The 22049-nt window shown below is 62.0% G+C and overlaps 1 protein-coding gene across 1 annotated transcript; it reads right to left on the bottom strand.

Annotated features, from left to right (window-relative positions):
* Positions 1 to 33: 33 nt before the first annotated feature.
* SAMD11 (sterile alpha motif domain containing 11) lies at positions 34 to 20485 on the bottom strand. Its single transcript, XM_030325599.2, has 14 exons — positions 19969 to 20485; positions 18708 to 18799; positions 14610 to 14791; positions 13201 to 13251; positions 9093 to 9217; positions 5767 to 5856; positions 5459 to 5593; positions 3340 to 3502; positions 2140 to 2255; positions 1831 to 1909; positions 1233 to 1747; positions 866 to 990; positions 396 to 506; positions 34 to 279 (listed from the first exon to the last, which is right to left on the bottom strand). The coding sequence occupies exons 1-14, from the start codon at positions 20483 to 20485 to the stop codon at positions 34 to 36; spliced, it is 2547 nt and encodes an 848-aa protein (XP_030181459.2).
* Between the last annotated feature and the right edge of the window lie 1564 nt (positions 20486 to 22049).

The following is a 22049-nucleotide window of genomic DNA, read 5'->3' as shown; positions in this document are numbered from 1 at the left end:
GGGCTTAGGGATTAGGGTGGTCCACCCACCAGGTTAGCACAGAGGCTGGGAGGGGTCTGCAGGCCCTGGGAGTAGAGCCACAGTTCCATTCTCTTGCTTGGGCGAGGCTCTCCCAGCAGGGGGGTGCCCCCCACCATAGGGGGAAGGGGCCAATGCTGGGGACAGGGCCTGCTCTCCAGAGGTGAGCTCCCGCTCTGGGGCCCGTAGTGTTGGTGGCTGCAGTGGCAAAGCCACAGGGAAGCTGGCCATGTAGAAGACTCGGCCCAGGCGCTTGGCCACCTGCGGAGAGATGGGCCTGGGTGGGGGGGCCTTCTGGGTTGCTGGCCTGCAGCCACAAAGAGCCTCGGTGCTGACCCACCATTGTGTGGAGACTGCTGCCCCCAGCTGGCACTCACCTGGGCCCGGATCTTGAGAGCAGGCCCGAGCTTCAGCCCCATGGTGGTCAGGAGGTGCTCCTCTGTCAGCAGGGGCAAGGTCTCCCCGTCGATCCCCTGTTCTCTGAAGACCTGGGGGCGGGCAGAGGTCCGGGCCTGAGTGCTGGGACCAGTGCCCGCCCGCCCTGCTGAGTCCCTCCAGCCCACCAAATACTGAGTGTCTGGGGTTGCCCCAAGGCTTTCCAGCGAGAGCAGGGCCAAGGGAAGCTGCTGGCACAGTGTGCCAGAAAAGCTTGCAAATGGAAGGAAGGTCTGTGTGTTGAGCGTGTACGTGCCAGTGTTGGAGGCAGAGGCACTGACGCGGCACAGGGCAGGGGGAAGCATGCAATAGCATCCCCCTCCTCCCCACACACTGTTGAGGAGGGGAGATGGGGAGGGGGGGGAGAGGCGCTCGGAACCATCTCAGGAAGGTGTCCCCCCACTGCCCTCACCGGTGCATATTCTCCACAGCCAGAAAGGCCCCCCACAAAGCTGCAGACATCATCCACTGTCCACTTGCTGAGGTCCTCAGGGGCTGTGGCCTCCTCCCCATCCATGAAGAGTCCCCCCATGGTGCCTGGGTTGGGGGGGGGTGGTATTACTAGGACTATTGCCAGCTCTTTCCTAGGCTCCCACCCCTGTCTGCTGACCTTTGCCCAAAATGTTCAGAGATGTTGGACTGAACACTAAAAAGGATTTTTCTTCCCATGGACACCCTCCCTGAGACCCAGGGCATGGTGGGGGGAGGGGGCGCAGAAGGGGAGCTAGGATTCTTTCCACCCCATGGAGGGATCTAAAGCATGGAGAGGGGATGCCCACCTGTGTGGAAGTAGGGGCTGACGGCGTAGGGTAAGCCCAGGGGCAGTGGAGGGGGCAGCATGGACCCTGAGAGAAGCCCCTTCCCCTCAGGGCTGGCCCCTCCAGTTGGGGCTTGGCCCAGGGTGGGGCCCTGGCCCCCGGCGGCCACCATCTCAGGGTCCTCTCCTTCTGAATCCTTTGGGGGCTCATCCTCAGAGCCATCTTGTGCCCAGAGCCCAGCCCCCGTGGTCTCCTTGGACTCACTGGAGTGGGCTGAGGCAGGGCTGGGTCCCCCCTTCCGAGGGGCTCGGCGGACAGGCTCCCGGGGAGGGGTGGGTGGGCCGGGGCCCGGGGGTCCCTGGGGGGGCAGGGCCAGCAGCGGCGCGGAGCTGTGTCTCAGCACCAGCATGGCCCCGCGCCGCTGCAACTCCTCGGCGCCGTCGGCGGGGCGCAGGGTGGCTTCGGGCGCCAGCAGCTGCGGCCGGTGCGCGCTCTCCAGCTCCTTCTGACGCAGCAGCTCTGCCGACATCTCCAGTCTGGACCAGGAAAAGCAGACGGTAGTGTGGGTCATGTGGCTCGGCAGGGCCACCTCCTCCTCACCGGTCGCCACGGCACCTACCGGGCCAGGTTCTGCTTCCGCAGGAGCTCCTGCTGCCGGGCGAGCATCTCCGCCTGGGCAGGGGGCAGGAAGCCGTAACCTGGTGGGAAGGGGACAGACCACGAGGCCAGGTGGCCGAGTGGTCTAGGGCCGCCCAAGCCCACCTGGTCCGTCCCTTGGCTTCGGCAGGGGCGAGGGTTGGTACTACGGAAGCCCTCGTGGAAACCGGGTCGGTCATAGGCAAACCCGGGTGCACCCACACCAACGGCCTCCCGGCGTGCGCGCTCACGAGCCCCTTAGGACAGGGTCGCGCACCCGCCTACTCCTCACCTGGGGTCTGGCACAGGGCCGAGGGCACCCCCAGAAAGGGAGGCCGAAGGTGGGGGCCCAGGGCGATGTGAGGGGCATTCTGGGGCGACAGCAAGGGGGGCGGCTGCGACAGTTCCCTGTGGACGACGGGGCGGTAAGAGTGCGCGCCGCAGGCCCCGGCCCCGCGCGCCCCCTCTATTCCCGTAACTGCCCTGCGCCCCACCCCCCCTTGCCGCCGCCGCCGCCGCCGCCTCTACTAATTGCCGGCCCCGCGGGCGGTCGATGCACCGCTCGTTACGGCTCCGGGTCGCGCGCCGCCCCCGCCCCCGGCTGGCGGCGCCAATTAATCTCGGCGGCGGCGCGGAGGCGCTGACCCGGCGGGCGGCGGCGACTGCAGCGGTAATTACCGCGCGGGGCGCGCCGGGCCCCCGCCTCCCCGCTCCCCACGGACCCTGGGCGGCTAGGGGGGCGGGGGCGCAATTAGCTGCAATCCTGGAGGCGGTGGAGGCAGCTGCAAATAGCGCTCCGTTGGGGGGGCGGTGCGGAGGGCTGGGGGCTCGGCGTTGTTGGGGGTTGTACCCTGGGGCCCGGCTGGAGACCACCGAGAGCCGCCACAGCCCTTCCCGCCCCCTAGCTCGCTCACCCCTTGGCCTCTGCAGGTGGACGGAGGGCGGGCGGGCGGGGGGGGGGGGGGGGAGGGCTCCCTTCCCCAGCTCTCGGCTGACTTCAAGGTTTCCAGGCCTCGCACTGCTCCTGCTCCCATCTTCTGCCTTCTGCCCCCTCCACACCCTCCTCTCCACGGACTCCCCCAATCTGCCTCTAGCCCCCACACCTACCTGTTGGGGGAGCAAAGCCCTCAGCTGTTTCTGGAGCACCTGGATTCAGCCAGTCCCACAGTTGCTCAACAGAAAGTGCCATCACCCTTAGCACCCTGCCCAGAGGAGGGGTCACCCCCTCCCGCACCCCCCCCCCCATTCTATTCCAGGAGTGTTCTAGGCCTCTGACCAACTCGGGGGTCAGACCATGAACCTAGGGCCAGCACACTGCCTGGCACACTTTCTGTACCAACATGGCTGCGTGTGACTGGCGGGGGAGGAGAGTGTGTGCACGATGGAGGGCAGATGCAGGCTGTGGACGTGACCTGCAGAAACCAGGTGCTAGGTGTATCTGAGAAGCCAGCAAAGAGAATATGGGGCCTTTTCTGATGTGGGCACCCAGTACCTCTCTGAGAAGGATGGGGTGCCAGCTGGCACGGTGCCCTCTCGGTGCTGAGCCAGGCCCTGCTTTCGGCGCTGACCTGCCGTGGATGAGGGTAAGTGGACTTCCAGGCCACTGGGGCTCCTCACAGATGCTGCTGCCACCTCTTGCCGGACCCTCAGGAGATCTGGGGAGGTTGGGGGGGGGGGTGAGGATGGTCAGTGGTGGTCTAGAGGCCAGACTCCCCCAGGGCTGGTGAACATAGGACACTGGCCAAGGACACCAAGGAGACCAGGTGCTGATGAGAGCATGTCCTTAGAGCGACCTTGCCGTTTGGTCATGGGGACGGAAAGATGAACAGAAGGCCACAGGGCAGGGGAGACCAAACCTTAACAGTGCCGCTAGCTTTGTATGGCGCTGGGAGTGGGGGTTGGGAGGCACCCACCTGTATTGAGAGAGGGGCAGGTTAGCATTGAAAGCGATGTGGGGATGCCAGTAACCAAGATGCAGTGGGAGGGAGGGGAAGGCCTCCCTTTCAGGGGCTTCTGTGGCCTCTGAATGTTGATATTGACAGGAGTTCAGAGGTTATGGAGATCAAGGCTGCAGGGGGCCTAGAGGGATGGTGTTGTGCAAAGACCCAAGAGTGAGGGATCCTCAGGCAGGCCTGCTCCTGGAGGCGTGGGGATGGGTCTCCAGCCCTGGACAGACGATGCCCAGGTGACTTCCTTCCCGGTAACACTCCGTGCACACTCGAGGAGTCTAGCCCTCTGCTCCCCATCCGGGTCCCTCCATCCTGCTCGGCCGGGCCTCTGAGTCTTCCCCCACTCCCACCGTCACCCTCCCCACCCCCACCCCCCCTCGCCCGCCCTGCGCAGCCCCAGCCGTGGCCGCCGCCGCCGCCTGTTTATAAATTAATTACCCGAAAAGCGGAGGTGGGCCCTGCCCGGGCCGGGTGCCAGCCCGCAGAGCCCAGCCGGCGCGGCCGCCTGCATCGATCCCAGCGGGGCCCCTCGCCCCCGCGCCGCCCGACGGCCTCGGTTATTTACAGTCGGCTCCGCGGCGGGGGCGGCGGCGCAGGGCCATGATTGACAGCCCGGCTCCCGGTGCTGCTCCCCGGTGGCCGGCGCCCCCTCCCCCGCGCAGGCCAGCCGAGCGGGGCCCCAGGCAGGGCAGGGAAAGCAATTAAAAAGGAAGATTTTTAAATTATTAACATTTGGTGAATTATTCAGGCTCTCGGTGCCTGACTGCCCTGGGGGACAGTGCCTTGTGTAAGGAGAAGAAATCCTGCCCCCTTTCCCAGCACCCCTCACCCACCTCCAGCCAGAAAAGCCAAGCTAGCGGCAGCACCGTGGGCTGGGGTCTGCCAGGCCAAGGTGCAGCTGGTCAGGGTGCCAGATGGTGGGTGGGTGAGGTGTGTCCATGAGAGGCAGGAAGGACAGATGGACAGAGCACAGGGTGGGGAACCGGGTGGGGCAGGGTCCCCCGCCTCCAGCTGGAGCTTCTCCTGAGCACCAGTGAGGTCCTGGTAGCCACATCCCAACTGCCGCCCATCCTGCCTTCTGGATGTCCTAGCCTGACTACTCCCCTCCTCTTGGCCCCTCCCACCTAGAGACCCAGGCTGACCCCCAGGTGAGGTGGCTAGCACAATCGCACACATGGCCCTGACAGCTGGAGTAGGAAGGACTACAGCATATAGACCCGGGGACAAAGAGAAGCTGCATGTACTGGAGAGAGGCAGGTGGGCCTGGTTCAGTCCCCACCTCCCACTCTCACCGGGGTTCACCTCAGACTCTGTTTTCTGTGTCTGTGAAATGACAGTGTTTGCGTGTCACAAGTGAGGCATGGCTCTGCTAGACAGTCTGGGAGACAGTGGGGTATGCAGGTGGGGGATCCCCCACATCTGCCCAGGCAAGTGGCTGCCTGGGCAGAAGGGGAGGAGAGTGACTCCTCATTGCCCACCTACAAGGGGCCTGTAGGGACCGAGGGGCCTACAGACCCACATCCAGACCCAGATTTGGTCTTAGCAGCCAAAGACCCCAGGGCCTCTTTTCACACTGAGCAGAGGCCTCCAGGGATAGTTAGAGCCTGGCACATGTGGGTAGACACTTGGTGGGGGATCGTGCCATGGGGAGGGGGCACATACCGTGGCTGGGGAGGCCCAGGTGGTAGAGACGCTGCGGGTCCTCAAAGGTGCCGGCCTCACTCAGGGCAGACACAAGCCGGCGGTAGTGATCCTCAGGGGCCATGCTGGGCCCTAGCTCTGGCAGCAACAGAGTCTCTGTGTTGGGAGGAGCATAAGGTAAAGGGATTCTCCTTCAGATGCCACCATGGGAGAGAGGCAGAACCTCCCCTCTTAGACCCTGCTGTGGGGCTGATTTTGCTGTGGCAGGGTCTGAGTTACCCCCTCCCTCCTCTGGGACCTGTCCCTCCACCTTGAAGTTGAGTTCCCACCTTGGGGTGGCTTGCTTCGTGCCTTCTTCTCCAGTGGGCACTCACCGCTGACGTGGGGGGTGCGGCCTGGCCTCTTGCCCAACAGGTCACCTGGGGGAGGGTAGAGTGAGCCCCGCCCTGTGTCTCAGGGCTTGGAGGGGATGGAGGCTGGGAAGGCCAGGGGCAGGGAGGGACCCAGCCCAGGCCTCGGTCCCTGCCAACCTCAGCTCAGAGCCTAGCACACGTGGGTAGGGGATCGTGCCATGGGGAGGCCCAGGTGGTAGAGATGCTGGGGAACCAAATCCATCATTGCTCAGGTGCCCTTGGATCCTGGCCAGGTCAAAGCCTTTCCCAGCCCAGGCTCCCAAAGGACATCTTGCCAGCCAAAGGACATCTTGCCAGGCTTTGGACAGGTCAAGGGACAGTTCTGATCCTGGGCTTTGGGGTATGTGTGTATGTGACAGGAGGTTTGTGGTAACAGCTCAGGTGGCAACTCAGGACCCCACAGGCACCCTGCCGCCCCTACCCAGCCAGATTAGTCTCCTGTACAAAGTAATGGCCCCTCCTGGTCATTCTGCTAAAGGGGAATGGAAGGCTTTGGTTTAGACCAGAAGCCACTTTACCTCCCCTATCCTCTACCTGCTCAGGGAAGTCCCTAGGCAGCAGGCCCCCAAGGCCACCTTGAAGCCTCCAAGGTCAGGCACACCTGCCACACCAACTCCTGGGTACCTCCACCAAGGCCACACCCCTCACTGCCCTCAGAAGGCCTGAGCCAGCACCCTGGCCTTTCCGGCCACACACCTGCCTACCTGCCTAGCTGGGCTCTGAGCTCCTGAGGGCACCCCTGAGCAGTCTCACCTGCTCTACACAGCCTGGCCATAGTAGTGGGGGGAGGGGCAGCCCCACTTCTCTCCCGAAGGCCTCTCTCAGGTCCTACATCTAAAACATACTCATCTGTCTCCCCAAGGCAGCCCCTTTCCATCCCAGGCCCTAATCCCTCCTTCCTGAGCTCAGGGCCTGGGGTGGGGGTCTCTGCTGAACAGCTCAGCAGATGCCCTGCTCTCCTGGGACCACCCCAGTGCTGGCCTCCAGGCCAGATCCTGTGCTCTGGCCCCCTCTCTGACCTGAGAGGCCGCCTGGGTGGGTGGGGTGAGGGGGCTACCCCCTCTGTGAGCCAGGCCTGCCATGACACCTCAGCAAGGCAGGCTTCCCAGAAGCCTAATTCCCAGAGCGTAATTCCTTTCTCTTATTCCCTTAATCTGTCATTTTTATCAGGCCGGGGAAGTGCGGCAGCAGTGAGAGGCCGATCAATCTCCACTTTACAGCTGACAGAATGGTGCTAATAACTTATTGATCTCAGCCACCTCGCTGCCACTGGCCTGGGCTCGGCAGCCCAACCCCTGCCCTGGGAGACGAGGTCCTCACTGCTTGGTTGAAGGGTCCCCACCTCAGTGACCTGGCAGGACAGGTAGGGGGCACAACCAGCCTGAGGGCCAGCCCCCAACAGCCTTGGGGGCTCAGGGCAGGAGGGCCACAACATCCAGCTGTGCTGGGCCTGGAAGCGGCTTTGGGCTGGGTCCACACCCCATCCTGCATACACCCCTTCTGGGTTTAGCAAAGAACCCAGCACCCTCACTTCCCTGAGTTCTGTTTCCCATTTTCCACAGTGGAACCTCCCCTTCCCCTTTCTCTTGGGGGATGAAGGCTCCCCTCTGTCTGGGGGAGGTGCTGCTGGAGGCAGAAGGGCCCACAGTGAGACTCAGCCCTGTGACTACAGTAAGATCCCGCCATGGAGATCTGGGGGCCCACCAGTCCCTGATGAGGGCCACACTCACTCATAGACCCACACACACAGTCGTAAGATGCCAGCGTGGACCCCAGCTGAGCCCCTCACAGTCCTCCGCGGCCCTTCCTGTCTAGGATCCAGGGAAGGACCAGGGCTGGGGTTGTGGGAATAAGATTGACAAGCGGCTCCCGGAGAAGCAAGAGGAGGTGACAGCAGGCAAATGTCTCCACCCAAGGGCCCACAGGCACAAGTGGAAGCCAATGGGGGACTGCAGCCCCGAGGAGAGGGCAAACTCTGACAAAACCTGGGCACAGCGCACATATGTGACACTCCATGCAGAGCACCTGTGACCCCTGACATGCTTGTACGCCCGTCTCAGCATAAAGTGAGAGTGAGGACACAGGTGTGTGGCATGGTGACACCCAGACACGGGGTGTGAGCTGGGTGCGGGGCCACGCAAAGGCCCCAGGCATGCAGCCCCAGCTGGGAGCAGGGCACGCATGCACACTCGTGCTGTGTACCGTGGGGAGGTCTCCATGTGTACGGGCAGCATGGGGAGGGCCTGCTGGCTTAGAATATCTCAATCACTGTGTGGCTCCCGCAGCTCCGCCCGATCGATGGGGCAATTAGATTTTATCAGCTGCCTGCTCAGCCGCCTCCAACAAGGCTCCAGAAGCAGCCCCCTCACACCCACCCCACAAAGGCCTTCCCAGGCACAGGCACGCGTGGGGGCACTAATGGGGGTTGACCGTCTTCTCCCCAGCCTTTCTGAGAGCTGTAGCCACTGCCGGAAACTTCCCTGCCCAGGGTCCGTAGGACTGCGAGGGGCCCCTGCCAGCTCCTCTTACCTCCCCTTTAGCTGAAGCTCAGCCATGCCCCATTCTCTGCAGCAAAGCCTTGTGGCCTAGTCCCCTCTGGCCTACTCCTCTGTTTGGGGGGGGGGGGCGCGGTGTCCCCCAGCTGCTCCCTCCTTCTGAGCTCCTGCTGCCCCCAGGAGTCGTCCCTCTGAGATGACCCCAGGAGCTTCTGAGCTAGCACTCTCCTGCCTCACCCCTGCAGAGATGCCCCCTCTCTTAGGTGATGGACCCCCTTCCTCCAGGCGCCTGTGCTCCATGGGGTCGGTGGGCACTTTCATGCATGTAGAGCGTGTCCCTGCCCTCAAGTGAGCCATTCACGATGTGCATTTCTGAGCCTCTATGAGGCCTGCACATCCGTGACTGTCCTCCTGCTTCTGCTCCTATGGGAAGGGGATGGCAGTGGCCTTGGCCACTCCAAGCCCACCCCAGAAGCAGCCACGGTGGAGCCACTGCCTGTGCCTCCTGTCTGCCCAGCTGGCCGGGATTAACACAATTACCATCACATGGAGCCCCAGGGGACAGCCGGCCTTGCCACCTCCCGCCTCCGCTGGCCTCCCTGGCTGCCAGCCAAGGCTGCTGGGGGTGGCGGCATCCAGAGCTGCTGAGCAGAGACACTGGGAGGGTGGCAGGGCAGGCTGTCCCCAGGCTGAGCTGCAGTGGCCCTGGCAGCCCTGTTCTCTGCCCCCTGCCCCCCAGCTCCTCACCTGCAGCTCCCAGGCCGATCTCCACACCACCTCTCTGGAATTCACAGCGGCTCTGATGCTCGGGCATAACGAGGTGGCGGCTACGATGGACGCTGGATATGAGGGTGGGCAGGTCACTGTCCTGGCTGTCGTGAAGCAAGACAGTGAGGGTGAGACCCCAAGAGGCCATGTGCCCAGTGCTGGGTACAGCAAATGCCTGACCGAGCTCGAGTGTGGGCACGCATAGAGCCCGAGGACAACACAAAAGTGCAAGGCCTCCTACACACCTCTCTGTGGCCTGTGACAGCACACATGTGGGCATCCCCACGGCCGGTCCCAGGGGAAACATCTAGTGGGTGTGACCTATCCAGCTCCACCCAAGACCACTAGGACCTGCCAAGTGTCTACCTGGCACGGGACCTTACACTCAGGCCCCACCATGGTCCCCAGGGAGGGCGTGTACAGAGCTCAGGAGCCCAGCTCAGTTTTGCCATGCTCTCCCCAGAGTGACCAGAGCAATCACCAGGCAAGGGGGGGGGGGCAGGGTCTGCTCATGAGAAGGTGCCCAGAGAGGACACACACTGTCATAGATGCACATATCACTTATCTAGCATTTAACTACTGTGCTTCACTAAGGAAGTTGCACGCGCTCTTTCAACTAAAACTTGTAACCACCCACAGACCCTCAATTTCTTCAAATAAGGAAACCAAGATTCAGACCAAAGTCCTGCAGCCAATGAGGTGTGTGCACACACAGGGACACGTGTACACTCACCCAAAGGGCCTAAAGAGCATGCACCTACAGACACACACAGACACACAGACATACAACATGAATTGGGAGCCTGGTCCTCCCGTGTGTTCAGGACACTCTGCTCTCCCCAAGGCTCCCAGCTAAGAGCCTCAGCCACCAGGCATGTGCGGGCCTGGAATAAGCATGTATTTAACTCTTTTGTTTTCTCATTTCTCTTCCTGCTAAATCAACTCAATCCTACACCACAGAGTCCCAGAGAAAAGAAGGAGTGAGAAGATCTCAGTGCGACTCTGTGTGTAAATGGCCCCATTTGCTGTTGATGTTCTTGGCACAGGGAAGGGTCACCCGCCATCTCACAGATACAGCCTAGAGCAACAGGAAGTCGAGACAGAACAGGAGAGGAGCAGGGAGGGCCCTTGGCGCCCCACCCTCCCCAGGACCATTGTTCCCTGGCCCACCTGTACCAGAGCAGCCTCCCAGCTGGGCCCCTGCTAGAGGGCCTCCACGGAGTGACCTGGGAACCGACCCTAAACCTCATTAAGTAGCCCCCAGCCCCCCTGGCCTGGGCGGCTGGAGTAGGCTAATCCAGGCTGGCCCCTAAGCAGATCAGTTTCAGCCCCCAAAGACTCCAGGGCTGGGCTCTAGAGCCTTCTGGGAGACCCAGATGTGGGTTCTCTCCCCACCCCCACCGCCTCTCCCAGGAGGAGAGAAGGGCCCCCCCTACGCAAACAGGAGTGCAGGTGGGGTGGGAGTAAGTACTTTATGGGATTAATTGGCAGCAATTCTCATCCCTCTATCATCCTCATCAATGCGAAGGTGTTGAGGAGAGAACTGCTGTCCTCAGCACTAGGGAGGGGGTGAGGGGGTGTCTAGAGACGCCTCCGAGTTCTCCCCTGAGGGGATCCAATTCTGGTGTCCCCAGGGCTCCTATAGGAAGTGAACCAACTACCCGCAGACCGGATAGGTGAGGAAAGAGCCCATCAGTTTGTTCCCCATGAACCCTTAGTCCAGCGCCCACACAGGGACCTTGGACTGTACCCCCCCCCCCCCCCCCCCCTCCACTATGGCCATCAGTTCTTTTACTGACAGGTCAGTTGTTCGGGCACAGGTGCTGTGGCACGGTGGAAGTGAGGCCTAGTGGGAACCAGAACACTGCCGCCCACCCCACCCCTGCTCTCTGCCTTGGGGGTTTATCCCACAGGGCCCAAGACAGCCTGGAAAACATGTTCTGGTCATCTGGCCACTCACTGAACAAAATATGCCAGGTTTTATATAAAGAACTACAAAGAAACAGCAGGCTGAAAATGCGTAAGCCTTGCATTTGGCATCCCAAGTACGAGGTTCCTGTGGCCATGGAAACACCCTCTGCTGCGTCCTGCTGTGCACAAGGGACAAAGCCCATGAGGGACTTGGGAGGCTCTCTGTGGCACCATGGAGTGGGGCTGTGTGTCAGAAGGTGAGGGGGAGAGCTTGAGTGACAGAAGGGGCTACATGGAGGAGGGTATGCTGCGAGGATGAGGGAGAAGGGTCTTGCCCCTTGGACCCCAACTCTCTCTGAGGGGCACCCTGGGCTCCTCCAGGCTCCCTCCGCGACTGTCATACTGTCCAGTCCTTGCCCATATCCTAGCCAACTCAGGGGCCTCAGGAGGGCAGGGACCATATCTTCTGCCTGCTGCCTGGGGTGCATGGCCCCTGAGGTGGGAGTTTCAAGCAGGCAGGCCAATGGATGGAGAGAGACAGACAAACGGAGAGTGAGAGATGAGGACGTTCGAGCAGACAGGCACTATCGAGTGGACGGATGCAGAGATCGAAAGGATGAGAATAGCAGAGAGACGGATGGACAGAGCCTAGAGAACAGACAGGAGACAAGGACAGACAGATGGGGCCAAAAGGAGCCAGGAAGAGACAAAGACAGAGCCGGGGAGGGGGCAGTGTGAGGCAGCTGGGCTGTGTGCCTGGCCAGAGGCCGAGGGGCCGTATCAGCAGGTAGAGGGCGGATGGGCTGTAAGTCCTCTTGACCATGCTCTGCCCCTGCCCCCAAACTGCAATCTCCTCTCTGGTAAAATCCAAAGAGTCATCCCAGCCACCTCTGGGAGCTTGTGCAAGAGTGAAGGACCCCACATGCACTTGGACTTGGCCCCTTACCAGGGGCCCCCTGCGTCTGGACACCTGGGACCTTCTCTCACTTTACAAGGCTGGGGTGGATGAGGAGGGGGCTGCAGGCAGGAGGAGTCATTCTCGGAATGCAGGAGCCTCCCTTGGGTTCCCTATAAGCTTCGCTGACAAATTTATCCTGTGGCTTCCCAAGTAAAAGGCTCATAAAATGTCATCAATGTTCATGACGGTTCATAAAAATGAACAGTTGAGTGGGCAACTTCAGAATGAGGTGGAAATAAGTTTGAAGGTGTTTTCGTTGTAATCCGGCTCCAGGACCCAAACGTTTTCAGAGATGTACCTAAGAACACATATGGCACAGGGCCAGGCTGGGGGTGGGGAGCACAAGCCCCTAACCTGCTGGGCCAGCCCCTTCCTGTGTCCTCCCTGGAAGCCCCAGGGTAAGACTTGACCCCGCTGACCAGAAACCGCAGCCTGGGCTGCAGCCACAGACTGACCATCCTCTGCCCCTCTGGAACCTGGAACTTGGGCCTTCTCAATGTCCCCCAACCTCCTCATCAGGTCCCCTCATTGTCTCTCCTTACTAAGTCTTGGGTTTGCAGCCCCCCTGCCCTCCCCCATGCTTCTACAGCCTGAAGTGCCGTGTACTGGAGCAAACCTCCAACCTCCTGGGCAGGGCCTCCAAGAAGGACCCCATCAAAACACTCTGTCAGTCCTCTGCTCAAGAACTTCTGGTGGCTCCTCACTGCCTGGAGGACCCTGTCCTACAGCCTCAGCATCCAAAGTTCTTTAGCATTCAATTGAGTCAGACCTGCCAGTTCCCCCCAAACCCCCACCCCCATCCCACACATCCCCTTGCCTTGTTCTTCCATACCTCTGCAGACTTCCTCTTTCCCTAGTAAACGCCTATGCATCCTGTAAGATCCCATGTACACACCACCATTCTCACCTCCTGGTGGGTCTTTGGGAGGGTGAGAGGGAGAGGTCACGGCCTCATCTTTGGGCAGATCGACTCAAATGGCCAGTCCCATGTGGGAAGGGGAGTGCACTCTGGCTCCAGGATTGGGCTGCCCAGAACCCATGCCTGTGCTGCTGGCAAGGCCTGGTCACAAGTCGACAGACAGACCACAGAGTAAGGAGGGGAGGAAGGGAGGGAGCTAGAGAGATTTAGCAGCAGACCCAGGGGACATGGGGCAACAGGTCTCCATCCTGCCCATGCACAGGGTATGGGGAAAAGCCTGGCCCAGACCCGAACCCTACCTGCAGGACGTCTCTCGGAAGGAGATGTTCACGTCCCAGTGGGTGTGGACTCTGCAAGGAGAGAAGCAGAGGGTCAAAGTGGCCTCTGGGACCTAGTACGTGAACAGCAGGGCATGGGTATGGCATAGCCCTCATCTGCCCCAGAGCGCTGGCCCCAAGGGAACTGGGCTGGCTCAGCTTTGTCTCCTGTGCCGTCTGGTACCAGCTCAACCAGCCGGTGGCTGACATCAGGATAGAAGCATGGGGTGGGAGCCAGTTCCTGGTCTCACGGAACAAAGAAACTGGGAAGGACGGAATCGAGGCTGCCATACCTCTGCCTCTTGGTGCAGTGAACCCAGAAGAGCTGCCACGTTGTGCAGAGGGGGCAGGGCAGCCTAAGGCTTCTTCTGCCCAGCAGCCATATGACTGAACCCAAACTGCTTGTTGTTAGAGCTGCTTCGGCCAGGCTGGAACTAGGGCACGGAGCAAGCCCCCAGACTGCCGCTAGCACCGATGGTTCAGTGTCAGCCCAGGTGGGTGCAGCTCCCTGGGTCCCAGGTGCTACCAGTCTGCCTCTTGAAAGCGAGCACCGCGCCCCGTAGGTAGGAGGGATGCCAAACAACAGTACGACAGTCAAGTAAGGAAACAGCTCTGCCCTGTGCCTGTGTCCTCACCCACAGCAGTGCTCCCAGAAAGACCCTCGGGCTGAAGGAAGGTGGTTGGAAGCCTGTGTGGGCATGTCAACTTAGCCAGCGGGGGTATGGGGGCTGGGAAGTGGGGGTGTTGGGGGTTTGGGAGGGTTATTTGAGGGTAGGAGAAATTGGAACATGTTAAAAGACTAGGCGAGAAGAGAAAAGGCCTCGAGACTCTGGGGATGTGTGACATGTGCTGGATGGACAGACAGACAGATGGAGGGATGAAGAGGTGAGTGGACAGAGGGAGGTGCCTCTGCCAGGAGGGGAGAGGGTGGGAAGTCAGGAATAGTGACCCTCAAGGCTGGAAGGGACGGTGAGAAGCCAGGGGAGCCGCTGCTTGCCAAGGAGAATGAGCACGAGCGTTTTAGGGGCTGCTCAGCCTCCTCCTCTCTGCCTGGCTGTGGTGGCGCCAGGCCATCCCTTCCTGGGTCTCCCTGACTGCCCTCCTCCTAGAGCCGCTGGCCCAGCCTCCTTCCTCCCCCCGCACAGAACCATGTCGGCCCCTCCCTCCGGGTGGGTTCTCACTACGGTCCCGTGGCATGGAGGGGTTCAGGCTATTTCAGCTTCGGCAGATACCAAGACAAGAAAATCCAAACTTGGGCCCTGTCCTGAGGTCCAAGGGCCCTCACCCTGGCCTGGCTCTCAGCTGCCTGGAGGCCCCAGTCTTGATGTCCCTCCCTCACCACCACAGCCAGAGCCCATGTGCCCTCCCCACCTGGTCATCGGTAAAAGTACCTTCTCTTCATGATACGGACATGGGGGGTGTCCTCCTGCTTCAAGCCTGGCCGCTGCCCATAGGCGGGGCCGTTCCCATCGCTGTCACCATCACTGGCCGAGAAGCTGGTGGTCAGCTCCTTCTTTAGGACCCGCGCAGTGGGGAGGGCAACCGTCCTCTTGTCTGCCAGCCGCCCCCGGTTCTGGGAAGGGAGGGAGCAGAGGAAGGTTAGGCTAAATCAGGACCCTCAGCCTCCTGGGCAGCTTGCACCCCAGGCCCAACCTTCGGGCAGGGCCCGGGTGACAGAAGCCCTCACAGCAACCACTAAGATCAAGTAGGGACCATCAAAGGCCCTGCTAAGGTGCTTCTAGCCTGCAGTGCAGGCCCCAGGGTCCACAGGAGCCCCGGTGGCCACAGGCGAAGACAGGAGCAGAGAGCTGAGGCCTGGGTCAGCGACCCCTCCACAGACCACCTTCCTTGCTCCATGCCACCCTGGAGGGGGGTGAGGCGAAGGGCTGTGGGCCCTGGCCAGGCTGCTCATGACACATGCCTTGTCCAGACTCCATAGTCCAGCCTCGCTCCCTCCACAGGCGATCAGCCTGAGTGCGGGGATGTCCACCTGGAGGCCAGCCCCGGCTTTCCTGGCGCCAGGGAGCCCCAAGAGGCCGTGAGAGCCCCCACAACAGAGGTCTGTGTTCTGCCACTTGTTCAATGTGCCGTTACCACTGTCTGCATGTGTTTGCCGGACAATCCCACACGGCTCCTGTGTGAACCCCCAACCGATGCCAGGTCCTTTTTCTGTTCTGCTAGTGCCATGCCAGGTCCAGTTCAAGGGCAGTGTGAAGCCTGAGTCTGGGGCCTGAGCCTGCTGACCCCTTGCAAACTGCAGTCCTGGGGTTCGCAGGTCACCTTTGACCCAGCCTCTGGGGGCCCAGCCTCTCTCCTGCCCCTCTCGGGGCCCAGCCTCTGGGTCAGAAACAGAGATTCAGTATCTCTCACAATACCTACTTCTCCCCACCCTGCACCCATGTTGTGAGTATGTGGATGCATGTGTGTGCCATATGCTGGGAGATCAGAGCAGGAGGCATTTGCACAGACGTGGAGGCCAGTCCGCACTGAGCTTGTCCACGCTCAGAGCATGCTCACACACCAGTGGGACAGGCAAGGTCCCTATATACCACCGCTTCCTCCAGTGTCTTTAGGTCCTGCCGCCCCAGTGGAAGAAAAAAGTTATTGATTATTTTCTGGTGGGCAGGAAGCTTTTTCTTATTTAATAACAGGTTGCTGTTTCCTGGAGGTGGCAGGGATCTTGGGATTATCTAATTCTCTCTCATCCTTTCAGTGACTGAGGCCTCCTCAGACACCCTCTTCCCTGTTGCCAGGACAATGCCACCATACCCGGGGACCCGAGGAGGAAGGTGTGAAGGAGGGTCTTGCCTCACCAGTGTCATCCTGGACCTAATGGACAGCTGTGCAGCCACCACAGTAGTCCTGTCCTCCAGAGTAAGGGTCCTTCTCTTCAGACCCAGCCCACTCAAGCTCCAGATTTGGGCAGTGGTGCCGAGAGCCAGGGAGCCCTGGTCTTCTCCCCCTCCTCAACTGGGTCTGGGGACCACAATTAGCCCCATCCCCAGACTCCAGGAGCCAGTCTCCATAAGCCAGCCCTTATGAATCCATTGGGACACCCTCATGTTCCTCTCTGTAACACACTCAATGAGATACACGGGACAGCATTGGGGTGGGTGGGGCAATGGAGTCTGAGGGTAGGCCTGAAAGATGAAAGGGCCTGCTTTGTGGCCCCTTCTGAGACCCTGGCCTTGGCCCTGTGCTCTATTGGAAATAGCAGAGAGTGGGTGAGGCTGTAGGTGTGACCGCCTGTCTGGCCGCCGTGCCTCTCTGTGCCAGCTAGTGGGCTCCAGGGGGAAGTGTTTTCAACAGCCCCTGGCCTGTCTGAAGTGTGCACTGCTGGGAAGTCCCCTCAGCCCTGCCCTTCTCTAGCCTATTGTAGCCCAAGCACCTGGACCTCCTCTCCTTTCTGCTTTAGTTAAACTATTCTCTCGAGAAGAAAAGGAAATGCATTTCCCTCTGCTTCTCATCTGTAAGACAAGGAAGAGGAGAGGGGAATGACAGCAGTAAGACTGCCACCTGGGACGGAGCCTGACCAGCTGTGCTGGCCTGGAGTGGCTCCTGTGAAGGGGAACTGAGGAAGAGGGACCAGGGCCCCAGCCAAGGACAGAGAACATACGTGCCTCCCAGGCACACCCAAGACCTCAACCCGTGCTCGGCAGCACAGATTTGAAAGCTGGGTGCCCAGCCTCTGCCCCTCGCCAAGCACTGGCCCCTCAGAGTGCAAGCGTGGGTACATGAAAGCCAGCTTGCATGGCTGCACGATCCCTGCGCCACATGCACACCCACATTCTGCCCCTGGAGTATCTGTGACTCTGAAGTGTGTACGTACCTTTGGGCCTGGCTGTGGGGGGGTGTGGAGCAAGGCAGTCTCTATGTGGCTAAGGTGGATGCTAGAAAGACAAGGAAGTCTGTGGAGCCCCTTCCTAAGGGTGAGGTACAGCGATAGGCTTGGGAGGGACCAGGTTCAGGAGAGGCAGGCCCAGGTCTGAGGCATCCCTCCTGTAGGGCAGTGACCTGAGAGCCCCAGACAAGTAGGCAGTTCTAGGCTGGGCCTCATCCCTGTCTGACCTACCCACCCACCCTGCCCCCAATCCAAGCAGTGTCCTGGGGAAACTGATACTGGGCTCAGGCCACCTGTACCCCACACTCTTGGGAGAGATCTCTGGAAGAGTGGGTTGGGAGAGGCGGGTCCCCTCCGACCCAAGGAGAAACTCCAGGCCAGCCTGGAAGGTGCCCAGAGGACTCTTCTCCAGTACCAGCTCCTTGGAAAGGTGCATATGTGGGGAAGGAACTCAGTCTCTTGCCCCAGGCAGGAACCGTGGTGGTGGGCAGGAGGCCGGCTGCCTGTGCAACAGAGTCTGGCGATAAGCCCGTGTCAGGCACGTGATTGGGATAGGTACACAGGGGAGGCGTGGCTGTATCCCCCTTCCCCTGTCCAATCTGTGCATCTGATCTGGTGTCTGTCTTCACAGGGGTGTCTGTGGCTTCCCAGCTCGCCCAGCTTAGCTACCTCCGGGGTCCACAAGGAAACCAAGACGTCCCTTTCTCCTTCCTACCTCTAGTCCAAAGCAAAGAAGCCGAAGGTGGGTGTCTCGGGTCCTCTCTCACCACCTCCTGTGAGAGGGTGCTGCTGATGGTGCCAGGAACAGCGGCATAACCCTAACTGCCACCAAGAGCCAGGGCCCTAAGTGGCTCTCCCCAGAAGCTCAAAACTGGTTCCTCTCAAGAGACAATTTCCTCTTCAGATCAACCCTCCAACTACCACTGCCTGGAGGACATGTGACATGGAAGACAGTGCTTCAGGGGCAGGCACAGCACCCCGATCTCTGCTGCTCCGCTAGGCCAATGAGGGGGTCGTATATGTCTGCGCTGGGTTGGGGACCCCACATCAGCCTCCAACCCCAGTTCTTGACACTAAAGGCCCACACTGCTCAGATTCTGCCCCTAATTGGGTTGTATCTTCAGACTCTCCTGGACATCCAGAGCCTTGCCCAGCAGGGGTCTAGCTCTTGGCATCCCAGAGACACATGTTAGTCACAGCTAAGCTGTGACCACCCCAGAATGCACATCCAGGCCAGCCAACACTGTTACATCCCAGAACAAGTTTTACCCTGGGACCAGCCTCTCTCCCAACCTGGGCCAGCTGACACAGTGGGACCCCCCCCCCCAAACATGTGACAGGCAGGATCCCCAGGCCACAGCTGGATGACATGTCCAGGGAGGACACCTTCACACCCTGTCCCCAGGACCTCAGGAGAAGCAGCTCCAAGGCTCCCCAAGGAGTGGCTCCAAGATAGGCGTGATCAGGCCCTGCATCCAAAGGGGAAAGGGCTCCCCCAGGATTCCCACCCCAAGCAAAGTCTCCCCTGTTTGCTCTTCAGGGGCTCCCTCCTGCACACTGGCACGGACTCTGGATCCTAGAAAACAGGCACAAGCTCTGCAGGGGAGAAAGAAGATCCCAAAGCCCCAACTTTTCTCCCACATCTCACCACTGGGGAGGATATTCGACAGCCTGGACAGTCGCAGATCGGAGGGTGCACCTGCAGAATCCCCTTGGACATAAGCGTCTTCAGACTTTTTCCTGTGAGGAGGGCCGAGGCAGAACCGGTGAGAGAGCAGGGCTGGGCACAGGTAGAGTCGACGCACGCAGGAACGCTTTCGGGGCGCAGTAAACTGCAAGGCCCGCTCCCCCTCCCGGCACGTATGTGAACAACCACCTCAGTCCAACTTCCGAACCCACCCCCAGGCCCTGCCGCCCACCCCACCCTCGCGGAAGCCACGGGGATCTGCAGAGCTCAGAAACTCTAGTTCCCGGCGAGCGCCCTCCCCTGACCAAAAGCCGCCTCCTCCCCGCCCCCTGCGTCCCCCCTCCCGCGCTCTAACCCTCTCCAAGCCTGTCTGCGGGGACTGGGAACCGGGCCCAGGAAGGTCGATCCAGCGCGCAGGTGAACGGCGCCGCCAGGACCCGGGACTGCGCGCGACCCCGCAGCGGGAAGAGGGCAGCCACAGCTGAGCCGCGAACCCCAAAGCCCAGCGCGACCGGGTCCCTAACTTTCTAACGACCCCCCGTCCCCGCGCCTGGCGCTCGCCGCGCCTCCCCTGCTTGCCTGCTCAGGCGCCCGCACCTCGCGCCCTCGGAGCCAGACTCCTGAATTCTCCAAGCAGGCTGCTACCAGCCCCGCTGCCTTTCCAGCTCCGCGCGCGCCCCCGCCCCGACGCGCGCCCCCGCGCTCCCCACCTGCCTGCGCCACCCACACACCTTCCCCTTCCCTCCACCAAGTCCCACCCGCAGCCCGGCTGCATGTGTGTCCCTCGACTCCCGCCGGATCCTGGGGGCTCACCGACCAGGGAGGGAAGTGTGTCCCGCCCAGCCGGTCTCCCGCAATTTCCCGAGTTCCCGTAAACTTCCCCTGAGCCACAATGCCCAGGAATCCCGCAAAGACCTTCCGAGTGGGAGGAGGGGCCGGCTTGCGTGCAGTTGGGAGCCCAGAGCACCGCGGCCCAAGCTGGGGTGACGGTGGAGGCCGAGGGAGCTCTGCCTCGGTCCACCAAGGCGACCGTGCTGCGGAGATGGGGGGGGGGGAGGGGGCAGGGGGGGGTTGGGAGGGCTGGCGGGGGAGTGTCTCTGCTGCAGCCCCGGAGCCGCAGCGCCCTCTCTGGGCGGAGACGGAGTCTCCCAGGTGGCAGAATGAGGGGGTCCCGACCCAGGGGTCCTCGGGGAGCGTAGAGGAGGGACGGTGGCGGCCGCACCTTTGTGGCGGATGCTGCGCTTCCAGTCCTTGGCCGTCTCCCGGCCGCTGACGAACTGGAACTCGTTGGGTGTGAGCCACTCCCCGCGGTGGCGGATGGACGGACCTTTGCTGCCCTGGCAGAGTTTGCGCACGTAAAGTAGCGCGCGGTTGGCGCCGCACTCCACCTCGATGCACGGCTCGCCGTTGTCGAGCAGCGGCTGGAAATCCGGTGCTGCGGCCGCAGTGGCAGAGAAGCGCTCGAGGGCCAGGGGGTCCCGGGGCAGGTGGAGGTACGGGGCGGCCTCGTGTAGGCTCAGGTAGGCGCGCGGCGAGCGGAGTGACGGAGCCAACAGCGCCTCGTAGCCGGCGGTCGCGGCGGGTAGCGAGGCGGCCGGGGGCAGGGCGGCCGAAGCTGGCAGTGGTGTCAGGTAGCCTGGGAGCGGCGGCAGTGGTAGTGCGGCCAGGGTCGGACGGAAGGCGGCCAGAGCCAGGGCCAGGTCCTCGCGGCCTGGGAGCTCCTTCTTGACCGCCGGCATGGCGGGCCGGTGGCCCTGCAGCCCGGCTCTCCGCCGCCGGCGCAACTTGCTTGGGCCCGGGGACTGGAGTTGGAGCTCGAGGGCCGGGGGCCCAGGAGTCGCCTGGCCGCGCGCCCGCCCTATCCGCTACTGCACCCCAGCACCTGCCGCCGCGCCGCCCGCCGGGCCACCTCGGACCGCTTCCCGGCCGGCTGGCGGGGCCTCGGCTGCCCGAGTCATGGTGCCGCGGGAGCTGCTATCGATCTCCTATCGCGCTCCGGAGCGCCAGGGCTCCACAGGGCGCCGGGCCACCTGCGCCCGCGCCCCGTGAGGCGGCCCCGCGCCCCGCTCGCTGGACTGCCCGCCGGGCCCAGCCTGGCAGTGGAGTCGGGAAGTCTGCGGCCCTTCGCCCCGCCCCGCCCGGGGGTCCCAGGCCCAGGTCCCGCCTCGCCGCCTCGCCGCCCCGCCGCCCCGGCCGCGCACCCGCGTACACTGGCGCGCGCCCGCCCGGCGGGGACTTGGGAGACTCCCGCCGCCGCCTCCGCCGCCGCCGCCGCCGCCACAACTTGGCCCATTTAAACGGCCCCGGCGCGGCGGGCGGGCGGGCGCGGGCTCCGGCAGGGGGTGCGTGACGGCCGACTGGGCTCACGCGGCTGGCGGCGGGGGGTGGCGGGACGGGGCTGCACGCACCCTTGCCTCATTCCCGAGTGGACGAGGATAGGAGAAAGGGAGTCCCGGGTGTGCGAAGGGGCGTATGCCAGCGAGAAGCCGCGCGCACCTACCGCGCCATTGTTGAGGGAGTCACTGGGCGCAGCTGGAGTCCGGGACTGCACGTGGGGAGGGGGCGGGCCCAGGACCCGGAGTGGGCTCCTGGCCGACGGGGGATCGGTGGTCTGGGACCGCCTGCCTGCGTGGCGGCTCTGGGTAGGAGTGTTGGCACAGCGGCGGTGGGTGGTGGGCATTACTGTCGGGCGTGGGTGGTCTCCTCTGCATCTGCAGGGCGTGAGGCTGTGGGTTTGTGGTGTGTGGCCTCAGCAGATGTGTTGGGGAGGCTTCATGCTCTGTGAGTAACAACAATTCTGTCAGCCATTGCCACCTTACTATGCGCTTTACATGCCTTAGTTCACTTGATCATCTCAGTGAGTTTTCCTCATTGTGTCATTTATAGATGAGGAAGGTGAGACACAGAGAGGTCAAGTAACTCTCTTGATGTCACACAGCTGCTTTAAATCCAGGCAGTCTGACACCAGGACAGACAATATCTGAGCCACGTTGTGGGGCAGGAAGGTGGGCTGGGCCCTGTCTGAGTGAGGGTTGGGGGATGTGGGGGAGAGGAGGGGCCAATGAATGTGGGATCGTGCACTTGAGAACATTTCTGTTCCCTATTAGGAGCCGGTCTGGGGAAGAGGAACCCGCTACATCCATGTTCACTTTGGTGTCCTGAGGTAGCAGGTCTGGAGTGGGGTAGCTTTTCCCGCCCGTCTCCCTGCACAGCAGCATGTCAGCTTGCAGCGGGAGCATTAGGAGAAGAAACAGAAACCCACTAGCAGCTGCTGAGACAGGTTTGTCTTTCCCTGGTGTGTTA

The sequence above is a fragment of the Lynx canadensis genome, chromosome C1 (genome assembly GCF_007474595.2).
Source record: "Lynx canadensis isolate LIC74 chromosome C1, mLynCan4.pri.v2, whole genome shotgun sequence".
Taxonomy (NCBI): domain Eukaryota; kingdom Metazoa; phylum Chordata; class Mammalia; order Carnivora; family Felidae; genus Lynx; species Lynx canadensis.
Note: the sequence above shows the minus strand (reverse complement) of the source record. Positions and strands in the feature narration are given on the sequence as shown.

Coding starts and splice junctions, on each gene's coding strand:
- SAMD11 (XM_030325599.2), bottom strand. CDS start 20,485: ATGCCGGCGGTCAAGAAGGAGCTCCCAGGCCGCGAGGACCTGGCCCTG. Junction 18,800..19,968: donor GCGCAGCATCCGCCACAAAG/GTGCGGCCGCCA, acceptor CCCTCCTCACAG/GAAAAAGTCTGAAGACGCTT. Junction 5,594..5,766: donor ACGAAGCAAGCCACCCCAAG/GTGGGAACTCAA, acceptor CTCCCAACACAG/AGACTCTGTTGCTGCCAGAG.